Consider the following 25,809-nt stretch of genomic DNA (forward strand, 5'->3'; position numbering starts at 1 on the left):
ATCAGACTGAGGAAAATGGGGGAGGAGAGCTTTAATACTTTTCCTTGTAACTTGAAAATTCATCCCATAAAGACACAAAATTGGGGGAAAAACCCACAATGTTAGGAAGTACAGTAATGCTTGACCTCAGACATAGTAACAAGTGATTAATTAGCACTGATTCTTGTTAAAGCAGGTGGTCAGGATTGTTTGCCTGCCAGAGTGACTCCTCTGAAATGTGTTTGGGAACAAATTGTCTGGCATGAATCATAGTCATCTAACCCTGGAATGGAAAGGTTTCCATTTGCCCTTACTAGAGTATTCTCATTAGATACCACACCTGAGTGGTTATCTTTGATTTCTAACCCACACATCATCTGTTCAGCCTAGTGAGATATTTGACTGATCCATATTCCAGAAAACAAATTTTACATTATACGCTTATTAAACTGCAACACCAATCATTTTGTCATTTCTGCCACAAAGTTAAGCAGTACACCGAGATGTCTTTAATCAGGTTCTCTTAGAAATCAATTGCTCCTCACAATCTACTCTCAGACCTACTGTTTTTATCCTCCCGATATTCATGGTTCACTGGTTGTTTTTAATCATGGTACTATGAAATCCTGTTGAAAGAATAACTGTGAACATGAAAATGCTAAGCTATGAAGCGTTTCAGTATTGCTTGATGTAATTATTTGCCTAAAAGTTCTTCACTGTAACATCACCTCAGTAAAAAACAGGATCTCTAATAGCTGCAAAGGAAATTCAGTAATTGACAAGAACTAAAAAGATTTATTGAAAAATTCCTATGGGTGCTAATGATTCACAAAAATGCTGCTTAAGCCATCCACATATGCCAAAGCTGCAGACATATAAAAGGGCTGATGAAGTACCTTGTAAATGTTCAGATAAAAAAGGGTGCATTTCCGATCAAGGCTAATAGTTAATATGGAGGTTTTGGCAACTGGATTAAGAGGTGGCTAAGGCTTTTTTTACTTGAGGAGGTTTGGCAGTCAGTCAGGGATTCTGGGACAACCACATTAGTGTACAAATATTCTCTGTCTCAAACTTCTGCCTTGGAGACACTCTCTTTCATCACATATTTAAGGTTTTCCTTTTCCTAGTGTTGTGTTTTTTGCTCATAACTTAAACCAAGGGTCCCATATAACAGTTCACTAAATACATACAAACATGCAACATCTATCTATTTGCGCTAGAAGAGAGTTCATAAACTATTGACAAGGATACTCCCCTGTTCCTATGCACTACACTTACCATGAACCAAATGTCACAGGACCAATCATAGCTTACTTTTATCACAATGTTCCAAATGGTGGTATACTTACAATGTAAGGAAATATGAATGACCATAGTGGGTCAAACCAATGGTCTATCTAGCTCAGCATTGGGTCTTGATAGTGGCCAATGCCAGGTGTTTCAGAGAGAATGTAAAGACCAAGCAATAAACAAATAATCCATCCTCTTATTTACTTCCAGCTTCAGGCAAATGAAGACTAGGGACACTCAGAAGATGATGGCTTATCCCTGCCCATCCTGGCTAACAGCTATTAATGGATCTATCCTGTATGATTTTAACTATCTCTTTTTTGAACCCTGCTATAGTATTAAATTTCACAATATAATCTGGCAATTTATTCCATAGGTTGAGTGTACATTGCGTGAAGAAATACTTCTTTTTTATTGTATTTAACTTTTTGTCTATCAATTTTACTGAGTGATCTGTAAGTCGTTTGTTATGCAAAGTTCAAATAATATTTCCTTTTGACTTCCACAACACCATTCACGATTTTATATAGCTCTGTCATATTCTCATTTAGTCATCTCTTTTCGAAGCTGGAAAGTACCAATCTCTTATATCTCTCTTCATATGGAAGCTGTTCCATACCCCTAACCTTTTTTGTTGCCCTGTTCAACATTCTTTGGAATTCCAAAATAGCTTTTCTTTTAGCTGGGGCAACCAGATATGTATGGAATAGTCAAGATGTGGGCATATCATGCACATGAAGAGAGGCCTTATAATATTTTCTGTCTTTCCAAACAGACAAATTAACACAGTGGTAGAAGATGCAATGTTCTCCTCTCTTTCTCCCTGTCATCCACAGACCATATGCCATCAGAACGCAAAGCAGGATAGTAACATGGAATTTTGCTGCCAGATGCAACAATCATACAGCCAACCACAAGGAATCTACGATGGCACACCAATGACAAAATTCTAATAAGACAATGGCATTTATTTAAAAAAATTATTCAAGATACATGTAGTAGATCCATATGGTGACCCCTCTCTCCGCTACAAAACACTCCATTCTCAGACTCCACTTCCTTCTCTCCAAAATCCTCAGTCCTGTGGTCTCTGTCTTCATCCTCCTTTGACTTTATTCCCAATCTCCTTTCTTTGCTCTCTGCCCAAGTCCCTTACATGTCTCTCGCTTCCCCCTCAAGCTGGGGATGCCAAACCAAGTCACAAATTTGAGATACAATGTGAACAAGATAAGCAGATAAGCCCCAGACTAGAAAGTGGAGTACCTCAGCCCTATCTTTTGCTTTGCTACAAACTTTCTGTGTAATTTTGGCCAAGTATTTAACCTCCCTGTGCCTGGGTTTTCCCTTTAGAAAAAAGGGGAGAATAATTATACTTAGTAACTTCACAGAATACTTCTGTTATCTCTGGATGAGAAGTTCTACACATATTCTCTTGTTTTTTCATAATTAAGTAACTAAGGTCATGCTCATTTTCAGGGGTCCATTTAATTTAGGTAAGGCCAAACATCTTATTTTCAAAATGTGTGCAATGTTTACTCCTGAGCTAAGATCTCATATGCCAGTCTTCACTAAGGTAAAACCTCAGAGCTGAATTATAAACCCCTGGAAACTGCTAATGGAATGCTGGCAGACTTAACTATAGTTACCCTAGTGGGGATCTCTGTAATAAAATGAATGCATTCACTCACCTTGTTTTACTAAATTTGATTGAAATGCAGAATATTAAGAAACCTAACATCTTTTCACTCAATTAAATTGCTTTCCTCCACTCCCAGACTTTTTGGTGTGCCCTTTGTGACACCCCTTACTTGCAAGCATCCTCATTTTCACCTCTGTGTTCAAACACATGCATTTAATGGCTTGCATTAGCACTCTCTTTTCTATAGGACTTAATTTCACATCAGCCAATTTTACTCTCAGTCTTATTCAGATTAAAGCAGGGTTATTATACAATGTACAAAGGTTCAATGTAAGTAAAATCAGGGCCATTTTTCTTTTGTGCAGTTGTTTATTTTACATGAAAACAACAGCCTAATAAATGTTAATCATTTGAATCATTTCAGATTGAAAGCTTTTCAAGAGCATTTTGCACTTAACATGTTTTTGATTTCCATTCTTAAGACTAGACAGTAAGTTAGATATTAGAACTGGAAGAGATCTTTACATCATCCAGTCAATTGCCTGTCAATGAAGAATTGTTTCAATGGAAGGTGAATGGAAAATAAGAGAATTTAAGAATTATACATTTCTCCTTGTAAACTGGTGATCATCCATCAACAATTATGGCATGCAGTGAAATCTGAGAATGCAAGTTTCCCCACACCTAGCTTGTCAATCAAATCCTCAAACTGTAAAGAGCACACTAAATAATTCTGTTGTTCAAATGCAGGTGGCAGTTAGAAGTAGAAAAATCGGCCATACTTTAATTATCTTTCACATTGTGCTTTCTGAAACTTGGGAGATTGACTCACCTCATTTAAATGTGTCCTTCCTTCAGTGACATTCTGTGGTATCTAAAATGATCTGCTTCTCATTTGCCCACCTGATGTCACCAAGGACAGGTTGTATACAGTTCCCGTCATCTGATTAAACAGAACCTTTTAAATGTGTATAGATTTTAAATACGGGAGGTCACGCTATCATTAGAGAGGTTAAATTGGAAACAAGAGAGCATGCAGGTTGGTCATAAGATCATTTCAAGACACACAGTTAAATTAACCTATACAAATCCCAGCAGGTAGCTATGTCTTTATTACACAGCTGGGGCAGGTAAGTGAAATCCTGAAATGGGGAGGAAGAATTGTCTGAAAAGGAAACTGACTTCTAGAGATGAGTAAATTTCACAAAGCACTGTCTACAAATATTTCTATTTTAGAAAATCAAATTTACTTTAGCCTGAATCGTTCAACCTTTTGTACTTGCTTTATGTGAACATTTACTTTATTGACTTTTACTAGCATGAATGCTCGTGAAAAGCAAATCTCAGAGCTATGTGAAAACTACATTTTAAATGCACACTTTACAAGATATTTATTCCAAAAAGCCTGTATGGTCATTCAGTTAGCGATCTGAAATCATTCAGTGCCAATTACCTGGACAAAAACCAAAATAAAACACACCTCAAATGTTTGTATACAAGTTTAGTACTGAACTCCTTGTAATTTTGAAAAAGCATATTGCATGCTTCAGCAAAGAAAGTTAAAAAACAAATACATCCCAAGAAACTGTGATCTGCTCTTGATAATTTTTATTCCAGTTTTGTCTAATAAATTATTCAGTGGAATTATTTGCTCTATTCTATGCATTTCCTCCATATAACAAGATTTAATATTTCAGTTTTCCCCCTCCATGTTATAAATCATACTGCAGATCACAAGGAAATGAATGGGCGAGGAATGACCCTAAAAGGTTTGTTGTTAATATTTCACATGCTTATGGAACCCCTCACCCCCAAAGGATCTCACCATGTGGAAACCATATAAATAAAGCAATTCTGGAATGCAGGCACATCCTCTGTGAAGGGTGGCAAGCAGCCAACACATGTAGCACTCCACATCTGTATGAAGGAGAAGTTTTTTCCAAAAATATCACTGAAAATCTTTATTCCCATGAAAACTGTCTAAGCTCTATAGTATGAAAACAGAGCAGATACGACTTTAATATCAGTTCTGAAAGACATGCACACATAATGGTAATCTGTTTATCTACCTCAGAAGGATGATGGATTCACTTGAATCATGGGATTGGAAACAAGATTTTAGAGGTTTCAGAATTAAAATTTAGATCACTAAGGCTATGTCTATAGTAGGCACAGAAAGTCAACTGCAGATACGCAATTCTAGTTACGGCAATTACATACTTAGAATCCATGTAACTGCAATCTACTTAACTGGTTTTCCACACTGAAGAATGGATTTAGGGATTATTGTCATGATCATCATCAATAACGCTGGGCTCAGCGCCCGTTGGTGTCTGATGCCTCTCTCACTATTTCCTTCCATCTTTCCCTGTCCAGTGCATAGTGGCTTAGTTTCTGTACACTAGCTCCACACCAATCTACTATATCATCTATCCATTCTCTGCCTCTCCGATTCGAACCGTCCATTATGCTGAATATTAGGGTCTTGATTTTTTGTTCGCCTTTCATTCTGTAAATATGTCCAAATAGTTGTAGCTTCCATTTTATAACTTTCTGCAGCAGGTTCTCTTTCGGCTGTATCTTCCTATATAATTTCTCATTGGCAACCTTCTGCATCCATCCTATTCTCAGAATCTTTCTATAACAACTCCTTTTGAATACCAATATTCTTCTTTTCGAATTTTTCATTATCATCCATGTCTCACATCCATACAACATGCTGCTGAATACACGTTTTCAAGAGGCTCAGCTTCATTCTTAAACTAATTGCTTTGCTTTTCCAGATCTTATCCATCACCTTCAAACTCGCTCTTGCTTTCGCTATTCTAGTTGCTATTTCCTTCTTACAGTCTAGATCATATGTTTTGTTGCTCCCCAGATATATGAACTTCTCTACATTTTCTAGTTCAATATCATCGACACTGATCTTTCTTCCTATTTCCTTATCTCCAAATACCCTTGTTTTTGTTTTATCGATGTTCAAAATCAGTCTGTACTGCTTCCCTTCTTCATTTAACACCTGCACCGTTTTCACTAGCTTCTCCTCATCTTCTTCAATGATAACTATATCATCCACAAACCTCAAGTTGTTAACTCTTTTCAAGTACACAGTGCTTCTACCTCTTCCTTGATCTTGTCCATCGCTCTCTGCAGATGTGCAATGACGATACTTGCTGATATTGGATCTCCTTGTCTTGTACCTCTAGTTGTTTTAAATGAACTTCCCAACTCCCCACATGTTCTCACCGCAGCCTCTGCATTATCGTTGATATCCTTCAATAACTGTATCAGTCTGCTATCCACTTCGTATGATTCCAACACCAGTCAAGTCACTTTCTGATCTATACTGTCAAATGTCTTTTGAAAATCGATGAAGCAAGTCTATATGTTCTTGTTCTTTCATCGAGCTTTCTCCGCTATCAGTCTTAGTGCCAATATCTGCTGTATGGTACTTCTATCTTTTCTGAACCCTGCTTGCTCGTGTGCTATATGTTCTTCTATCTGCAATCTTAATCTTTCAGTCAGAATCATCATCAGCACCTTACCTAGATAACTCATTAGGGTAATCGTTCTGTAGTTCTTGCACTCCAATGCACTTCCTTTCTTGGGTATTGTCACTAGCACAGATCTTGTCCATTCCTTAGGCGCCTTCCCTTCCTTCCATGCTATATGACATAGTTGGTGTATTTCCTGAATCATGCTTTCTCCGCTGTATTTGATCATCTCTCCCATGATCTTATCATTTGCAGGGCTCTTGTTGTTCTTTAGTCATTTCACTGCTTCTTCTGCTTCCTACTTTGAAATATCCATCTCACTCTCGATGCTCGGGGGAGAGATCTCTTTCAGTTCTTCAATCAGTCTGTCTGAGTCACTCAGGTCCAACTATGCTTTGTATAGATTGGGTGCAATATTTCATCCACCGCTATACAATCTTCTCCATGTTCCTGAGCACTTCTTCGTTTTCATCACTGATCGCCATCTGCTTTGGTTGCCATTTCCTATAAATATTCCTAATTGTCTTATACAGCTCCCTGATCTTACATTCGCTGTAGTATCCATCTATATCTTCATATTGCTCCTCTAACCATTTCTTCTTATCCTTTCTAGCTGTTTTCCTTACCTCATTGCATTTCACCATATATTGCTGTTCTGCCAGCTTAGAAACATTCCTTCTGATCTTCAACGCTCTCTTCTCTTGAACCAACTTCAATGTCTCCTGGGTAATCCACTTCTTATTGATCTTTTCTTCTTCTGGAACAGTTTGCTCAATTGCCTCTTCTACAGTGATGGATATCCCTGTGACTCTCTTATCTAGGTCTTTCTGTGTGGCGATATTCTTAATCTTCTCTTCGTGCACATTTCGGTATGCATTCCCTGTTTCTTCCTCACATAGCCTTGCCACATCTCTTCTTTTCTTAGACTGTCTTACATTTTCTTTTGAGTTTTATCTTGATGTTTGCAATCACTAGACTGTGGTCTGAGTCTACATCCACTCCTTGGAAAGTCTGGCACTGCTGTACTGATGTTATCCATCTTCTTCTTATTAAAATCATATCTATCATGTTCTTGGACTTCCTGTCATTTGATTGCCATGTCCACTTCCTACAGTCCTTGTGTTGCAATCTCGTGTTGCAGATCACCATCTCGTGCTCTGTAGCAAACTCTAGAAGTTTCTAACCTTGTTCATTTCTTTCTCCATATCCAAGCCTTCCCGTGACTCTCTCCCAACCTTCATTATCTGTTCCATCCTTCTCATCCCAATCTCCTCCGATGATCAACATATCTTTCTTCGGTATCTCTTCCACCGTCTTTGTCAAGTATTTATAGAATAGCCCAATCTCTTCCTCCGTACTGTCTGACATGGCTGCATACACCTGAATGACTGAGATGTTCAACAGTTTTGCTTCAAATCTTGCTACCATTATTCTTGCACTCACCGGTTTGTATCCTAATAATGCTCTTCTAGCTGTTTTGCTAAGAAGGAATCCAACTCCTATTTCATGCTTTGTTTCATTTCCTGACAAATGACTTCACAACCACATATCTCTCCTGATGCTGTCCAATGCATTTCTGCCAGTCTAAGTATATCACATTGGTATCTCTCCATCTCCTTCTGAAGCAGCTCTAATTTTCCAGTTGCCCACAGTGTTTGGACACTCCTTGTTCCAATGGATAGCATATGTGTAAGCTGTAACTTTCTTTTGGTAGCCAACTTATTGACCCAACCCCGATCGCTTGATTGGTATTGCAGACCTTGTTTATCTGGGCAACGTCCGAGCTGGCATCTTTTAACATTTAGTTGTACTAGCATCAGATTTCATTTGTATTGTTGTTTGACAGTCAGCACATCGACATACATCTGACCAACCCTCCTCCTTCATCCAGGCTTGGGACCAGCATGGAGCTTGCAGAGGGTTCATGAGAGAGTTATTTATGTTATGACATTATATTATTTCTGGTTTATTATTAGCTACAGTGAAATTCCTTTAATCCAGCCTCTGATGGTCTGGAAATTCTTGGTCCAGCATCTGTAGTCCCCTGAGATACATGAAGGTTGCGAGAGGGGTGAAGAAGCTGGAGGAGCATGACATGATGAAGAAGCTGGCTCTACAATGCTGCCCATTTCGCCCATTCTCCCTGTGCACAGGTGTTGAGATGCAAAGACCAGAACAGTCTCGTGTGTGGGAACAGAGGGAGCTGGCACCTGCTGCTGGATTACAAGCACAGCCTCAGCCAGACATAGCCTGTGGCGCCCAGGCCTTACCCAGGCTCTGCGCCACTCAGCACAGGCTCTGTGCCCCTCTGCCCCTGCTTAGCAGACACTGACCACATGGACTGGCCCCATCTTACTGGCTCAGCCTTGCACACGCAGGTCAGGGACCGGCTCCCAGACATCTGTTAGCCATGCTGTGAAGCAGCCTGTGGAGCTGCTGGCCCCAGCACCATGGTACCGTCCTAGGGCACGCTGAGCTCTGCAGGCTTCTGGAGCCCCACTCAATGGGTGGCAGTGGAGGATGCGCACACACCTGTTTTCCTCCACATGAGTGGCACTGTACAACCCATGGGGGTGGTGAAGAAGCTGGGGACACGCAAGGGGGTGGTTAGCTGCAGGTGGGCATGGAGGTGGTGAAGCTGCAGGAGGGCATGGGGATTATGGTGACATCCAGTAATCTGGAAAATCTGGTTATCCGGCACCTGTCCAGTCCTAGACTTGCCGGATTAAATGAATTTTACTGTATCCATTTCCTAATGTTTCCTAATATTTTGCGCTTTTTTGACTACTTCTTCACACAGAATGGATGTGTGCAGAAAACTATCAACAATGACTCTGGCATCTCTTTCTTGAGTAGCAACAGCTAATTTAGACCCCATCATTTATTATTTATAGCTGGGGTTATGTATCCCAATGTTCATAACTTTGCACTTTATCAACAATGAATTTCATTTACCATTTTGTTGCCAGGTCACTCAATGAGATCCCTTTGTAACAATTTTCACTCAGTTTTGGATTTAACAATCTTGAAAATTTTCAAATATTCTACAAATTTTTACCACCTTTCTGTTTACCCTAATTCCAGTAATTTATGAATATTTTACACATCATCAGTCTACAGACAGATCCTATGGGAATCCTATTATTGACCATTTTCCTTTGTGAACAATGACCATTTTTCCCTCACCATTTGTTTCCTATTTTGTAACCAGTGCTGATCCATGATAGGATCTTCCCTTTTATTCCACTATGGCTTAGTTTCCTTAAGAGCCTTGGTGAGGAACCTTGTAAAATATTTTCTCAAAGTTCAAGTACACTGTATCCACTAGATTCCTCTTGTCCACATGCTTGTTGACCCACTCAAAAATATCAGTAAGTTTGTAAAGGGAAATCAGGCCTCATCAGTGCTGGATAAAATACGTTCTGCTTCTGGGGACTTGAAAGCAAAGGAAATGAAGGATTATGTTCACAAAATTATGGCAGGAGGAGATGGTGTAATTTATGTAACTTTTAGCTAATGCACTCATCTGAGATGCTGGGGAGCCAGCTTATGTTCCCAATTCTGCCTGATGCAGAACAGGGCCTAAACTTAGTGTCACACATTAAGGAGCAATGCTCTAACTGCTAGGCTGTGAGATATGCTGGTGTGGAGCTCGCAATCTCTCCTCTTGAAGCTCTCCCCTTATCCATATACAGTCATTGGACTCAGGTCTCCTACCTTACGGTAATGTGTCCTAACCACTATGCTATCAAGTCTCTCTCTCTCTCCCTCTGATTGAATGACTAAGTATTTTATATAAAATGGAAAAGCTTCAGTTGGGCAGATCACTCTTATATATCCCAAAAGTTAAGGGACTCTCATGCAGTATGGAAAACCCATGTTCAAATAGTTGCTCTAATCGGAAGAGTTTAAATATTAAAGTGAATTGAATCAGAGACATAAAGGACTGGCAGAGACCTTGAGAGGTCATCAGATCCAACGTTCTGCACTGAAGCAGGACCCAACTAAGTCTAAACCATCCCTGAGAGCTGTTTGTCTAATTCCTTCTTAAAAGCCTCCAATGATAGGAATGCCACAACATTCTTTGCAAAGTAGTTCCAGAATTTAATTATCCTTCTAATTAAAAAGTGTTTTCTAATACCTAACCTAAGCCTTCCTTGAGGAAGATTAAGTCCATTATTTCTTGTCTTACACATAAAACTGTCATCATTGTTCCTCATATCCCTTGGAGGTAACAGCACTTAACAGAGGAAAAGATTGTTATGGTTCCCAATCGTCCTTTCCCAGATTATTTTAACCCATCCTCAGATGTCAGGCTTTCTAAACCTTTCATCATTTTAAACAAGCAGTCCTGTAGCTCCTTAAAGACTAACAGTTTTATTTATTTATTAATTGTATTTATTACTGTACTTCACCTTAGCCATGAAAGCGTAGTACCAAATAAATACAATTGTTAGTCTTTAAGGTGCTGCAGGACTGCCTGTTTTTTGTGTAGCTACAACCTAACATGGCTATCCCTCTCAGACTTATTTTTTGTTCCTCTTCTCTGGAGTCCAAAAGCAAGGGGCCCATAACTGAACACTGTATTCCAAGGCGTCACCTGTGCTCCACCTCAGGTGTTAATACTAGAATCACATATCAACACTGAATGGCGATCTCATAATATCAGACTGTTCTTTGATACATGTACTTTTTAAACTATCTGTTATATCACTAGTAGGCCTAGATGGAAAAAAGTCATGGTAAAACTGAAAGCAAGATTAAGAGAAATTACAGACTACAGAGAAAGAAAGAAAAAAAAAGCTGATTTGTGTTACATAAATAATTCGAAAGCTGTTGGGGACTTTCATTACATAACTAGTGTCCAGGATGGTCTTAGGCAAAGGAAACACAAGCTGACCCATGTAGTCCAATGCTAAGGCAGCAGCTTACAATCTGGCATCCCATCTCAAAGATTTCAGCACAACAAGCATAAAACTGACCCTGGGCAGTGAACGTGTTCAGCTGGACAGCAGAGGGGAGCAAGAAGGAACTAAGCGGTGCGCAAGAGAAAAGATTCCAAATGGAAAAGCAGCTACTACAGGCTGCATGGGAAGCACAAACACTAGAAGCTGATAGCAGGACCAGGCCTACCCTTTCCTCACAGCCTGAATGACTGCTCAAGCTGGAAGCCGAATGTTGTGGGAAGGAGATAGATAGGAGAAACAAAACAAAACAAAAAACAATAATAAAAAAAATCCCAAAATGATTCAGACAGTTTGCTGATTGCTTATTTTAGTGAAGTTGCCTGAGTCATAAAGGATGTTGTACACTAAGATGGGTACATACTAGTAAATTCCTTGCTTCTCCCATGCAAGCATTTGTGGAGACACCCCACTTAGGAAAAAGGAGACCATTAAATTAAATTTACACTTCCTTTGTAACAGTTCTAAGCATCAATCATAAATGCACATTTATGCCTGAAAAGGAAACAGAAGAGCGATATAAATGATGATCAAGCTTATAAGCATTATGACCATTGCACTTACTTCACCTAGTGCAATGAAGGACAAAGCAGATAAAATTAATAAAGAGAAAATTGAGGATTAATGGCCAGAAAAACTTCCCATGAAATATACACAATAGACTCCCTAAGAAATCACAGCACTGATTTTCAGTGCTACCAAATAACACTTTTAAGAAAAATGTGAAATCAGTGTATGAAACTGGCTGTAATCAAAAAAGACTGCTATGATAGGGACCCTAAAGAAGACAAATAGAATGCCAAAGAAAACCATAACACAGTCAAGGTTAATCAGCTCTAGAGTCCTACTACCAATTAGTTGTCTGGGCATTGTATGGAAGGCCATGATCAGTCTGGGATTAAGCTACGAACAAGAAATTGGAAGGCATGAATAGTGGATGCTTGAAGCAGAGGGATAGACTTGATGACCTCCTGAGGTCCCTTCCAGCCCTTTGATTCTATGCTGTAAAGATCCTTTAGGATGAGAAGAAGAATTAAGAGAATTAGTACTTGACAGCTTGGGAGGTGGACATATGAAAAGAATGCTTGCCTACTCTATAAAACGTGATGATCAGAATAATAGAAATAAGAAACGCAGCAGGCTTAGTGCTCTGTATTACATTTTCATGTCCTCTCTCCAGTCTACAATTTCCTAATATTCAGTGGATATTTACTTTATTTCATCTCAATACCCTTAAGTAATAGATAGCCCTTGTGTCCCTTTAAATAATTAATTTCTAACCCTAGATTATTAAATGCCCCAAAATCTGTATAAATAGTAATGCCCCTAGTCTCCTTAGTTAATTAAACATATTATGAAATACACAATTGCTTCTTTTAAAATTATTAGTGGTTTAATGTTTTAAAATGTAGGAAAAATTTATTTCCCTGTTGGAGATCTTTGATTTGGGATTTGGATTTCTCTATGTTCACATTTATTAGATTTTGATCTCAGGTTCAGCAGTGATCGCATTCACCAGCTTCCTGTTATTTTGCATTTGGCAATGTTGTGAGACAAATCACAACTTGAACAGGGCTGCAGAGTATATGTTCCAGAACCACAGACTATGGGGAGCACTGGGGTCCCCAACTACTTCCCATGAATCCAGGCAGGGTTCTCTGGGATTCCTGTCATGGATTTGCCAGAGTACATTGAACCAGTGACATTTAAGGCAAAACACTTTGGACTCTATGAATTGTCATTTTCAGACTGAACTTTGTTTTGTTGGAAATATTCCAACCAGCTGTGCTCATTAGGTAAATGTACAGGATCTAGCACAATGCTGTCTTTTTTCCAACTGGGGCTTTTGGGAACAATTTAAATAAAATATTCACATTACCATTCCCATCCACTTGCAAAATTTCAGCATTCCATATGGCACTAGAATATAGTTGTAAGTATTTTATAACTAATTTTAGAACTAAATGTAATTAAAATATGGAATCTAAAAAAAAATCACTCAGATTTTTTGGGTAGTGCAATAAATAATATTTAAAGCAGAGTTGATTTAATTGAGCTTTTCATACTGTTCTTCAGAAGGTAAGTGATACAATTTGAATTGTGAACATTCTATTGTATTTTTTTTTTAAATATTGTTCTATCCAAATTGCCTTTGCAATAAATTGAGTTTATTTTGTTCGTCCCACTAAGGCCGTGTCTGCACTAGCCCAAAACTTCAAAATGGCCATGCAAATGGTCATTTCGAAGTTTACTAATGAAGCACTGAAATACATATTCAGCGCCTCATTAGCATGTGGGCACTGCAGCACTTCGAAATTGACGCGGCTTGCCACCACGTGGCTCATCCAGATGGGGGTCCTTTTCGAAAGGACCCCGTCTACTTCGAAGTCCCCTTATTCCTAAGAGCAGATGGGAATAAGGAGACTTTGAAGTAGCCGGGGTCCTTTTGAAAAGGAGCCCCGTCTGGACGAGCCGCGAGGTGGCGAGCCGTGTCAATTTTGAAGTGCCACGGCCACCCGCATGCTAATGAGGCACTGAATATGTATTTCAGTGCTTCATTAGTAAACTTCAATATGGCAATTTGCATGGCCATTTCGAAGTTTTGGCCTAGTGTCGACACAGCCTAAGAGACAAAAACAAAGCTCATTTTCATACAGAAATACCTGGACATTTAGGAAAACTCTTGTAGTAAGTTTAGCACAACTCAAAACACATGTTTGTTCAAGAACTAAAAACTAGGTTTTGGGTTATTTTCAGAAATACATAAAATCTGTATCTCATTGCAACTTCACAGTCACCTCAAGCGGCTGGCAAGCACAAAAGACCACATGTATGTTGTCGGAAGTCAGGGTTCATTCTATTCTGTGTAGGTAATGTGATATAGTATAGAGGTATCTCACATTAGGCATTTAGTTCCACTGGTTTCCATAAGCAATACTATGTTCAGTTTCACCATATAACCAAAAACACTGGGCCTATGTCTACACTACAGCAATTGGTTGACAGAAGTCACTCTCAGAAGAGATCTACCACTAAAACTTCCATTGACAGATTGCGTCTACACATAAAAGCAGACTGAAAGAGCAATCCACTCTATCAACAGAGAGCAGCCAGACTGCCCAGCCCTCTCTTGACAAAATGGCCAATCGAAAGCTCCACAAACAGGGTTGCCCAGTGAACTGAAAGCCCTGTCTGTGGACAAAAGGACCCCAAAGCATCTACACTGCAATTTTATCATCAGAACTATGTCAACAGAAGCATTATTCCTCAATGTGGAGAGGGATAACACTGTCTGGGAAAGTGTTCTCGTTTGTTGAGACTCTGTCAACAAAGTGCCTTTTGTGGGTAGACGCTCGCTGAGTTTTGCTGACAAAAGCCCAGCTTTATCAAGAAAACTCTCTACTGTAGACATGGCCCGAGTGTATCACATGCATAGGCTAAATGTTTGTCATATTCCTGACTTTCCTAAGGAAAAATTGATATCTAATCTTCTTAGAACTCCCTTCACCTGGCCCTCTTCTGAGCAAAACTATCACATTGTGTGTACAAGTTTGGCACTATGGCCAGTGATGCAGAGTACAAGTAAGTAAATACTTACAAGGTTAAAGTCTGAAGTCTGTGCACCACTTAGGCTCTGTAGGTTCAACAGGGGTTCAGGTTGTCCAACAGGCTACTTTGAGGCCCTCTATGGTGGGTATCTTTTACCCTATAACTATTGAATAATACAAAAGGTTCAGTTTGAAGAAAGTGACTCTCAGTGAGTAGTATCTTGCTGCATGAGTAGCCCAATCGATTGTAATTGAGATTGAATCAACAGGAATGCAGAAAGATATTATTCAGGGTTAGTGAACTGGCAGAATGTGGTCATAAATGATTTTCAGCAATTATCGGTCATAATTTGCCACCACAAACACCTTAATCAATCTTTGGCATGTTGAACATGCAGCCTGATCAAGAAGCATGAAGCTGAAGTGCAAGAATTCTGTATAATCAAATCTTTTGTCTTGTCTTTTAATACAATGAGGATTTTAGAACCAACTACTTACACATCTAGTTCAGGACCTTAGTTCAAGACTGAAATTCCTGCCCTTCCTTCTTCAGTTTAATTACCAAATCTATATTACCTATCCTAACTTATTTTTCACAATTCCAAGCCAAAAGCATGCTCTATTGTAAGAGGGAGTATCAGGCCGTCATGGGCAATGCTGGAAGCCCAGGTTCTAAGTACATCCCTTTCCAGGAAAGTGACAGGAAAGGAGCATTGAAGGAGGATCCTCTAGACCTGCCTTGAGTGACCTCAGGGAAGCAGCCAGAGTCCAGGAGGCTCAGATAAAAGGAGCTGCAGGACTAGCAGATTAATCACTTGCTGGGATCAGAAGGGCAAGTCAAGGTATTCCTGTCTTGCCAAATTAAGACAGAAATGTTTTTCCCCCCACCTGATTTTTATTGCTGGGTTTGGGAGAGAGACAGCTGAAGAACCTTAACCCTGAGATAAGGGTGATGCTAAATGGATTAGAATGAAAGAGGCCCCTTAGAAGCAGCAGCAGCTAATTGAATCATGCAGGACATGGGAACTGTTTACTAGGTTGAACGCAAAGAAGCAGCCTAGCATGCATTCAAGACAGCCATTTTGGGAAGTGCAGGACAGCAGTCCTTTATACCATAATTCTATTTTCTTTTCCTTCTGGTCTATTGGGGAGTGAGGGGACATGCACAGATTCCATCAAATACTCCTCTCACTGGGCAAGAGTTAGGGTGCTGGCAAGCTGCATATTTTTCCTTTTCTTCCCTGGTAGTCACGGGAACAGGAGGAAGAGCAAGCAGCATCTTGGTATAGAGGGCTGCTGTCCCCCACTCTCTCCCAAAATGGCATCCTTGCATGTGTTCCTCTCCACTGCAGGTAAAGTAGCATAAACCCCAAAAGGTGGCAGATCTTACCTAGAAGCCAGAAGAAAGGGCTGAGTTGAAAGGACCAAGAGCTGACCTGTAGACTGTAGCAATGACTTTATTTGCTAGAGTCCATAATATCTTGGTAGGGGTACACTCTGACTTGGTAATTTGAACAGATGCCCAAATTGCTACAGACCACCAACGTAAGTCAGCAGCCTATAGGTGGCACCAGGATTAAGAAAAGGACTGTGGTCCACATCCAGCAGCTTGAAGGTTCTTGGGACATGAGTGCCCCATTATATCCATCTGAAAAAATTTACCCCTCTCAGATTAATCTAGTTCATAGCCTCATTCAAAAGCCAATTGCTGTACGCAGAATAACAGGCTTTTCCCTGACAGTCCCTCAATAGAAGAGCCATGCTTTGGGTTGGTTAGGCTAGTGTTAAAGCCAAAGACTTTTGATCACTGACCCAAGAATTGTATATGAATAGAAACCAAATTGCTCAATGTAATGTCTATATCTGAAGACCTACCCATTACTGGAAATGCCAATAATGAGCAGCCTGTTAAATTGGGACTTTTAATAAGATGTTAGACTAGGAGGCAGCTCTTAGTTTCTCTTCGCTGCTCTCATTCCCACATCAGCCATTTAGAAATGGTGAGCGTCAAGGCCTCAAGAGCCCTTGAGAAGTTCCTAGAAAATATGATTTGTGGTATATGGCAGGTTCCATGCTTAAAATTTCTTGACTTATTACTGACAGCTTTTATTTGACACATTTTCTTCAACAAACAGCACTTTAAAGAGTGAAAGTAGAAAGGGGAAAGCTTTGAAAGGACAATATACTTCCAATACTCAAGAGCAGTTTGTTCTAAGCAAAGGTGACTATTACCTTTTAGCAGTGGCTGGTTTATTGACTGTTAATGCTTTAAAAATGAGATGAAATCCGATGAATAGTCTTTATTACAGGAAAGATATATGCCCCCCATGCATGCCAGTGGTTTGGCAATCTTAATCTCTGAAGACATAACACTGATGTATGTTACGTTGCTAGCCAGCAAAGAGTATTTAAAATGCTGGGAACAGCCCTATCGCCTCCACATGATACAATCTAAGATTAGATTGTAATGCAGTGACTGAATCCTTTCCCAGTTCCTGCATAGTATATTAAAGCTCAGGCCATTTACACTAATATCTCACAGGAATGATTTCCCCCCCGCTTTTTACCATAGAAACAAGAAAGCACAGAGGGGGGATAAACAGGGTTGGTAACATGAGAGCAAATCACCCACATCAGACAATTCCACTATAATACAATGTCATGATTTCTGTGTTGATGGAAGCCTAAGGGTGTGGAAAAGAATCCATTTAGTAACCATAACTATGGTACCATAACTGATCACAGAGATTCACGCCTCAACTGATATATTAACCAAAGACCTATCCATTGCTTCTCCTGAGCCCGTGATAGCTGTCATATTAATTTTGATGGAATTAAATACACTGGCTACATCTACACGTGAAGCCAACATCGACATAGCTTATTTCGATGTAGCAACATCGAAATAGGCTATTTCGATGAGTAACGTCTACACGTCCTCCAGGGCTGGCAACGTCGATGTTCAACTTCGACGTTGCGCGGCACCACATTGAAATAGGTGCTGTGAGGGAACGTCTACATGCCAAAGTAGCACACATCGAAATAAGGGTGCCAGGCACAGCTGCAGACAGGGTCACAGGGCGGACTCAACAGCAAGCCGCTCCCTTAAAGGGCCCCTCCCAGACACAGTTGCACTAAACAACACAAGATACACAGAGCCGACAACTGGTTGCAGACCCTGTGCCTGCAGCATGGATCCCCAGCTGCCGCAGCAGCAGCCAGAAGCCCTGGGCTAAGGGCTGCTGCCCACGGTGACCAGAGAGCCCCGCAGGGGCTAGAGAGAGAGCATCTCTCAACCCCTCAGATGATGGCCGCCATGGCAGACCCCGCTATTTCGAAGTTGCGGGATGCGCAACGACTACACGGTCCCTACTTCGAAGTTGAACGTCGAAGTAGGGCGCTATTCCTATCCCCTCATGGGGTTAGCGACTTCGACGTCTCGCCGCCTAACGTCGAAGTTAACTTCGAAATAGCGCCTGGCGCGTGTAGCCGTGACGGGCGCTATTTCGAAGTTAGTGCTGCTACTTCAAAGTAGCGTGCACGTGTAGACATGGCTACTACGAGGCAAAGTACATGACCATGTCACAGCACAACTTAAAACAATGAAACATGGTTTCCATTACACCGATCTTGGATTATTCAATCCTGTGACAAAAATATCATTAATAAACATTTACTTTTTGTTAAAGATACAGAAAAAAGGGGGAAAACAGTCAAAACACTTGGAATATAAAGTATTAAGACTTTCATTTTACCAATATTCTTTAACATTTCCTTTCTCTATAGCTGTAGAGATTTTACAGAAGAAATAGTAACTCTGCTGGACAGTCTTTTAGATCAGTGGTTTTCAACTGGTGTGCCACAGATGCTGTGAGAACTGTCCAAGTGTGCCATGAAATTTTATCAATTTCCCTTCGCTGCAGTTCTTTGCAGAGCCACCGTGTGTGTGAGGGGGAAAGCAGGGGAACTGATGAACCCCATGCCATCTGGGGCTCAAGCCGCAAGGTTGCCTGAATCCCAGCTGACATGGGGTTGGTCAATTTTCCCTGCTGTGGCTAGAGCCACTGTGAGGGGAAATGGAGATCCTACAGAAGCCTGTTCACATCAAGAGGCAGCTGAAATGCTGCTTCCAGGTAGAAGCAGGCTGGCAGGGGAGCTTGCTCCCCCTCCCTTCTGTGGCAAGGGGGAAGGGAGGGAAGGCGGGAGCCCGTTGGAGCTGGGATGCAATTTAAATGTTGCATCCTGGCTCAAATGGGCTGGCAGGAAGGGGAGCCTGCTCTTTGGACCTGCCTCCCACACTGAGAATAATCAAACATTTCAGCAGTTACTCACTTACTCAACATTCCATTTGATCCTAATTTAGCTTGTTGCATGCACTTCTATGTTGCAGACCTCTCTAATACTGTAACCATAGTAAATGTAAGTAAATGCAACATTTATGAGCAATCAATTCAGCTGAAAACAGTGTCTGTGCCATGGAACTGTTTGTCTCATTAAAGTGTGCCACGCTACCGAAAAGGTTGGGAACCACTGTATAGTTTAGAGGGTACTAATGGTGATATTAACTGTTTGTTTGTTGTTTTTTTTAGGGAGGATGAGGAAGAGAAGAGGTTAGTTGAAATGGTCTGGGACTCCTTGTTGCCCTTGTTGTTAAAGTCACGTCTCCTTGAAGTCAAAACAGGATGTGTACTCAAAAGGGGACAAAAAAGAAGAGCAAAAATAGAAAATAGAACTTTGGTCTCTGGAGCTGACTCTTACGTACTGTCTCATGACATGAAAAACATGATCTGCTCAGTTACTACTAGAACTTCGCAGCTAGTACCAGCATCAGGCTATTTAGGGCATTGGTTTTAGCTGCCTCTCCAGTCATGAGTATCAGAGAGGTAGCCATGTTAGTCTGTAGCTTCAAGAACAACAAAAATTCTTGTGGCACCTTATAGACTAACAGATATTTTGGAGCATCAGCTTTCGTGGGCAAAGCATGAGTGTGGGGTGGGGTGGTTTCAGAGGGTTATTTAAAGAATGGGGTCCCAGTAAAAGTAGTGCTCCAAAAGACTGAATCATCTTTGCTGGATAAGCCAGAAGGTCAAGAGGAAGCTAGGAAAGAAAAAATATAAAGTAAGGCGCTAAAGAGAGATGCAGGAGAAGAGTTGAGAACAGGAACCCACGTCCCAGAAATATTACTCTTTCCAGTACATCTAGCTTCCCCTAATGTCAAGATTCCCCCTGTCATTTTTAGGGACCCCAAATGGGTTGAAGAATAAGGTAGTCCATTCCCTCATATTTTTCTACCAATTAGGCCTAATTTCCAGTGCAACAATTTCAGTCCATTAATCTCCAATCTTATCTGCTTCTTATTTACCAGCCCAACATCACACAGCCCTTGGTATCAGTGAACATTTTTGTTTAGGTTAATTCAGTCACCTTTCTGTTCCTTTTTCCAAATAATTTGAAATAATAATCTGAGTTGATCGTCTGTTATGTTCAACAATTTGAAGTACCCTGAACAATGCAGCCCCGTAAAAGAATCTTTGTGCAGTGTTAAGTAAAACATAATGCATTATCAGAGCTTCCTTTCTTCTCTTACCATTCACCCTTACCCTGTCGTATCTTCTGTCTCCCATGGTGTACTGCCAAAATTTTATCAAGAACTATCTCAAATATTTTCCAGATGTTGCAAAACTAGGCAAATATTAAGATAAAATGATGTGCCCCATGGAAGATCTCTGCATACCCACCAGGGTACATGTACCCCTAGTTGAGAAACACTGCCTTCGATTTGGGGGGCTCACAGAATTTAAAAACTGAGGAGCAGGACTCTTGCAGTTGGTACTGAAGTGGATCTTCACTAACTGGTGAAAGTGGGAAGCAGGGTCTCTCCTATATGGTGAAAAGAGATTGGAGTTTCCCCTGAGAACCAGAGCAAATGGTTGAGGATAATAGGGTTCCAGACCCTATCCCAGTACTTACTTTTCAGATTCTGGGATGCCACTGGGAAGTGGGGATAGAGACAGATTCAGGAGCTCCTGGATTCTCACACACAGGTTTAATAGCATGGCCCTGCTCCCTTTCCTCCTCCTGTTCTGTTGTTAGAGTTGGCAGGAAGGAAAGTTAATTCTGGGGTAGAGTTTCTTCAAGCCCTTAATAAATCTAAAGCAAATGTATAACTATCCCACTGGAGTATGAGATGTGATTTTAGTAAACACCCACTGTCTCTAGAACCTTTGAGGGCACCATTGGGACCAAGATAAGGCAAAGGGAAGCCGTTTTTATTGAAAATGGTGTTCGTCAATAGTAAAGCAGAGGTATTTTTCTGTGAGATGCATGTATTACTATATGAAAATAGGAGTCTGATTTTTGGCCTTGAGCTACAAATTTCCTGCCTATAGTGAAGGAATTATAGCTGTAAGAGCCACCATCCTGACCTGTTGAAATTTCACAACTTGGTTTAGTCGTTTAAATCCAGAACCAGCCTTTGCATTCCATCCTTCTTAGCCACAAAGAAATACCTCAAATAGAATTATTTTCCTTTACAAGGAGGAGTGTGATGGCAACCCTGTATTGCCTCAGTGCTATCAGCTGGCTGAACAGACATTGCAAACAGGAAATCTTTGATCAAGGATTCAAAATGTTCATGTGCACCTGAAGCAGAACACCCTCAGGGACATTACTCAATGAAAGAACTTTTAGCTTACCTTCCCCAGCAACCTGCTAAAAAAACAGATCTCATCTTCTTTCAAGTCTCTCAATCATTATGCATTTTCTAGGCCTACCTCTGAAACAAGAGAGGCTACACATTTATTTTTCTTCTTTAAGCTAAGCCAAGATTTCCTTTCACATGGAAGAACAGTTCTGTTAACAAGGGAGCTCTCCAGGGCTATGTCTACACTAGCCAAAAACTTCGAAATGGACATGCAAATGGCCATTTCGAAGTTTACTAATGAAGCGCTGAAATACTTATTCAGTGCCTCATTAGCATGCGGGCGGCCGCGGCACTTCAAAATTGACATGGCTCGCAGCTGCGCAGCTCGTCCCAACGGGGCTCCTTTTCGAAAGGACCCCACCTACTTCGAAGTCCCCTTATTCCCATCTGCTCATAGGAATAAGGGGACTTTGAAGTAGGCAGGTTCCTTTCGAAAAGGAGCCCCGTCAGGGTGAGCCACGTCAATTTCAAAGTGCCGTGGCCGCCCGCATGCTAAAGAGGCGCTGAATATGTATTTCAGCGCTTCATTAGTAAACTTCGAAATGGCCATTTGCATGGTCATTTTGAAGTTTGGGGCTAGTGTAGACACGGCCCAGATCTTCTGTGCTTCAAGTTCTATCCACTGATTCTTAGTAAAACTGTAGAAAAAATACTTAACTAATCTCTATAAGGGGACCTGGCTTCTTTCCACCAACATAAGACAAGGATCCTGTGTTTGCAAATCTCCCATAGTAAATCAAGTGAGATAAGGGAATATGATTTAGTTCTGGATATCTACTTGCATGACAACTATGACGATTCTAGGCATCCAAAACATTATTTCAGTCAGAGACAGACATAGTAACGCAGCGTTCATGATCAAAAGCAATCCTATTGCCCTGTGAAATACTTTAATAATGGTTTACAATGATCCTACAGAAACAAGCTGAAACCTAGATGCCACAGCATATTAAGTATCACAGCACTTCATTCTTTAACCTTTCATTCAGGGGCCCCAAAAGCTTTTGATTAACTGATTATGGTCTCATGCACAAATAAGGAGACAAACATGGAAGATACTGACTATCCTTTTAAGTGTTCATGAACTTGAGGTGACCACATTTTGACATGCCCACTTAAAGCATTCACAAAGACCAAGAACCTACCAATCTCACTGGTCTTCAGTTGCTATTGTAGATGTTCAGCACTTCTGAAAATCACACGTAGGATCACTAAGTCAGACCCCAAACAGTTGAGCTATCCAAAATTATTGGCCACGAATAATAATTTAGGTCTAAATGGCTATCATATAGAAACTCAATACAGGAAAAGCTGTGTTACCCAGCACTCAGATAACCAGCTCATTCTGTTAACCAGCACTCAGGTCAGCTGCCCAAGGGATCACTGCCCTGCTGAGGGCAGCCTCCCCTAAGTGGGACCAGCAGAGTGGAGCCAGTTGTGCTGCTGGGTTGGCAGCAGTGGGTCACCCCGCACAAGAGGCCCCAGCAAATGTGATTATCCAGCAACCCCTGTTTCCCAGGGATGCTGGATAATCAAGCTTCTTCTACTGTAGTAGAGCTATGTTCAGATCCAGGTCTCCTGGGCTACATCTACACGTGAAGCCAACATCGAAATAGGCTATTTCGATGAATAACGTCTACACATCCTCCAGGGCTGGCAACATCGATGTTCAACTTCGACGTTGCGCGGCACCACATCGAAATAGACGCTGCGAGGGTACGTCTACACGCCAAAGTAGCACACATCGAAATAAGGGTGCCAGGCACAGCTGCAGACAAGGTCACAGGGCGGACTCAACAGCAAGCCCCTCCCTTAAAGGGCCCCTCCCAGACACAGTTGCACTAAACAACACAAGATACACAGAGCCGACAACTGGTTGCAGACCCTGTGCCTGCAGCATGGATCCCCAGCTGCCGCAGCAGCAGCCAGAAGCCCTGGGCTAAGGGCTGCTGCCCACGGTGACCAGAGAGCCCAGGAGGGGCTGGAGAGAGAGCATCTCTCAACCCCCCAGCTGATGGCCGCCATGGAGGACCCGGCAATTTCAACGTTGTGGGACGCGGATCGTCTACACGGTCCCTACTTCGACGTTGAACGTCGAAGTGGGGCGCTATTCCGATCCCCTCATGAGGTTAGCGACTTCGACGTCTCGCCGCCTAACGTCGAAGTTAACTTCGAAATAGCGCCCGACGCGTGTAGACGCGACGGGCGCTATTTCGAAGTTAGTGCCGCTACTTTGAAGTAGCGTGCACGTGTAGACACAGCTCTGATGACCAGTACAGGTTGGGCCTTCCTTGTCTAGCACCCTCAGGACTTAAATGGTACCAAGCCAAAGAATTTGCCAGACCAGGGAAGGTCAAGATAAACTCACAGCTTGTGAGAAGAGATAAGAAACTACCTGCTGATGGCTTGATTGGAATTCTCCAACCTCCACTGCCTTCCCTGATGCCAGCCCAGCCCGTGGCAGTTGCCTGTACATGGCCAGCTGCATGACTGGGACTCCCCAAGCTGTTAGTGGCTTCCTGGCCCCTGCCAACCCAGCTGTGGCTCTTATGTGCCAGAGTCTTATCTGCCAGAGTCTGGCTAGTGCTCCTGGCCACAGAGCTCTCTGATCAAGCAACATCTGTGGTCCTGCCACAACAGAGTCCTGAGTTTCAGAGTTTCAATCTGCAACATCTTCTCACCATAATTATACCTCCTCCTGTATACTTTAAAAAAAAAAAGCTACAGAAATGAGGGCTAAAAATTCCAAGAAGTGGTAGAATGGTTTCCTGTCAGTGACAAAGATGTAAACTGAAAAAGAAAACCCAAATGATTCACATTTTACATCCCACAGAAGTTCAGCATTTTATTTTTCTAAGGCTGATTTAACTATGGAAGCAGTTAATTTTCAACTTCAACAATTTCCTCATGTTTTGAGGACAATAAATATGCAGCAAATATCTCATAGCAACAACAAGCTGATGCAATAGATTTAAGAAAGAAAAGTTGCTTGTCAAAAATACATTTTTTGTAGCAGAATGTCATGTCTGGTATTATTTTATTGCTTTCTTTTGGAGGAGTGGGAAAAAAACCCACAGATTTCTGTCAGAAGAATATTTCCATATGTTTTAAAGCTTCCTGACAATTTTAAATTGTCCACACAGGGACACTGTTTCCAGCAGTCCAAAGGATAGAAGAGTTTTTCCTACCTGCTACAGTAACTTTAGCTGTCCGACTGATGATAGCCCCAATACCTTCTAACGAGGCTTCACACTGGTAGAGACCTTCATCTGGCTTATGGTGCCTGGAATGGACTATGCTTTGTATCAAGAGGGAACCATTGGCCAGCTGCTGCCGCCTTTCATCCACTGCCAGGTTTAAGAAGACTGAATCTTTCTTCCATTTGATGATAGGAGTCCCTTGATCTGACTCCACTGTGCAATTCAGCAGCACATTACTTCCACGCATGGTGACAGCATCTGAAGGCTCAGTCAGGAACCGCAATGTTGTAAACCCCTTAACTTGTGAACCTAAAATAAGAAAAGCTGAGTTATTCATTCATGCAAAATGAGATAGACACCAGTTCTGGTGCATTAACTCACTGAAAAGTACGAACACCAAATCCCAGAAGACACTTTGGGTACCTGGCAAATATTGTGAAAATCAAGTTAAATGAAAATAGAATGTCTCAGCAAATGGACAAAAGAAAAAAAACCAAGATAAATATTTTAGTGCATCACTCTAAATTCCATATTTCCAGAAAGGAGACTAGCATTTAAGCAAAGCAAAATACCGCTTACCATCCAAACTCCATTACTCCAAAAAAAAAAAAAAAAAAGCTCCAATATATTCAGTGTTCCATAGTGCAAGTGGATTAATACAAAGTCTATGAACCACCTTGGTACCATTTTGAGGATTTACATAGAATTTACTCATATGGGCTCACGGTGCTACTGCTGGCCCTCTGCACTGAGCTGAATGTCCCTGTGATAAGGTTTTCAAGAGTACTTGAGTGGCTCTGTGTTTATGAACAGCCTTTCAGAAGAGATTCGGTAGGTGTGATCACCCTTTGGAGGGGTTCCAAATCTTTATGTATGGTCCTGCCTTACTCCCATCCTCTAAAGCACCCCTCTTGGCTGCTTTCCCATTTCTCTGCAACAGAGAGAGGAGAGTGGGAGGGGAGAGTTGCCTGGGTGCCAGCTGAGCAGGGGTC

The 25,809-nt window shown here is 41.2% G+C and overlaps 1 protein-coding gene across 1 annotated transcript in view; it reads right to left on the minus strand.

Moving 5' to 3' along the window:
• DCC (DCC netrin 1 receptor) overlaps positions 1-25,410 on the minus strand; it is a 588,079-nt gene extending 562,669 nt beyond the window's left edge. The window contains 3 exon segments of the mRNA XM_074995966.1: positions 24,806-25,126; positions 25,209-25,240; positions 25,397-25,410. Of these exon segments, the coding sequence (XP_074852067.1) occupies positions 24,806-25,126; positions 25,209-25,240; positions 25,397-25,410 (367 nt within the window).
• Positions 25,411-25,809: the final 399 nt, after the last annotated feature.

Source organism: Carettochelys insculpta, chromosome 5, assembly GCF_033958435.1.
Source record: "Carettochelys insculpta isolate YL-2023 chromosome 5, ASM3395843v1, whole genome shotgun sequence".
In the NCBI taxonomy this organism is placed as follows: domain Eukaryota; kingdom Metazoa; phylum Chordata; order Testudines; family Carettochelyidae; genus Carettochelys; species Carettochelys insculpta.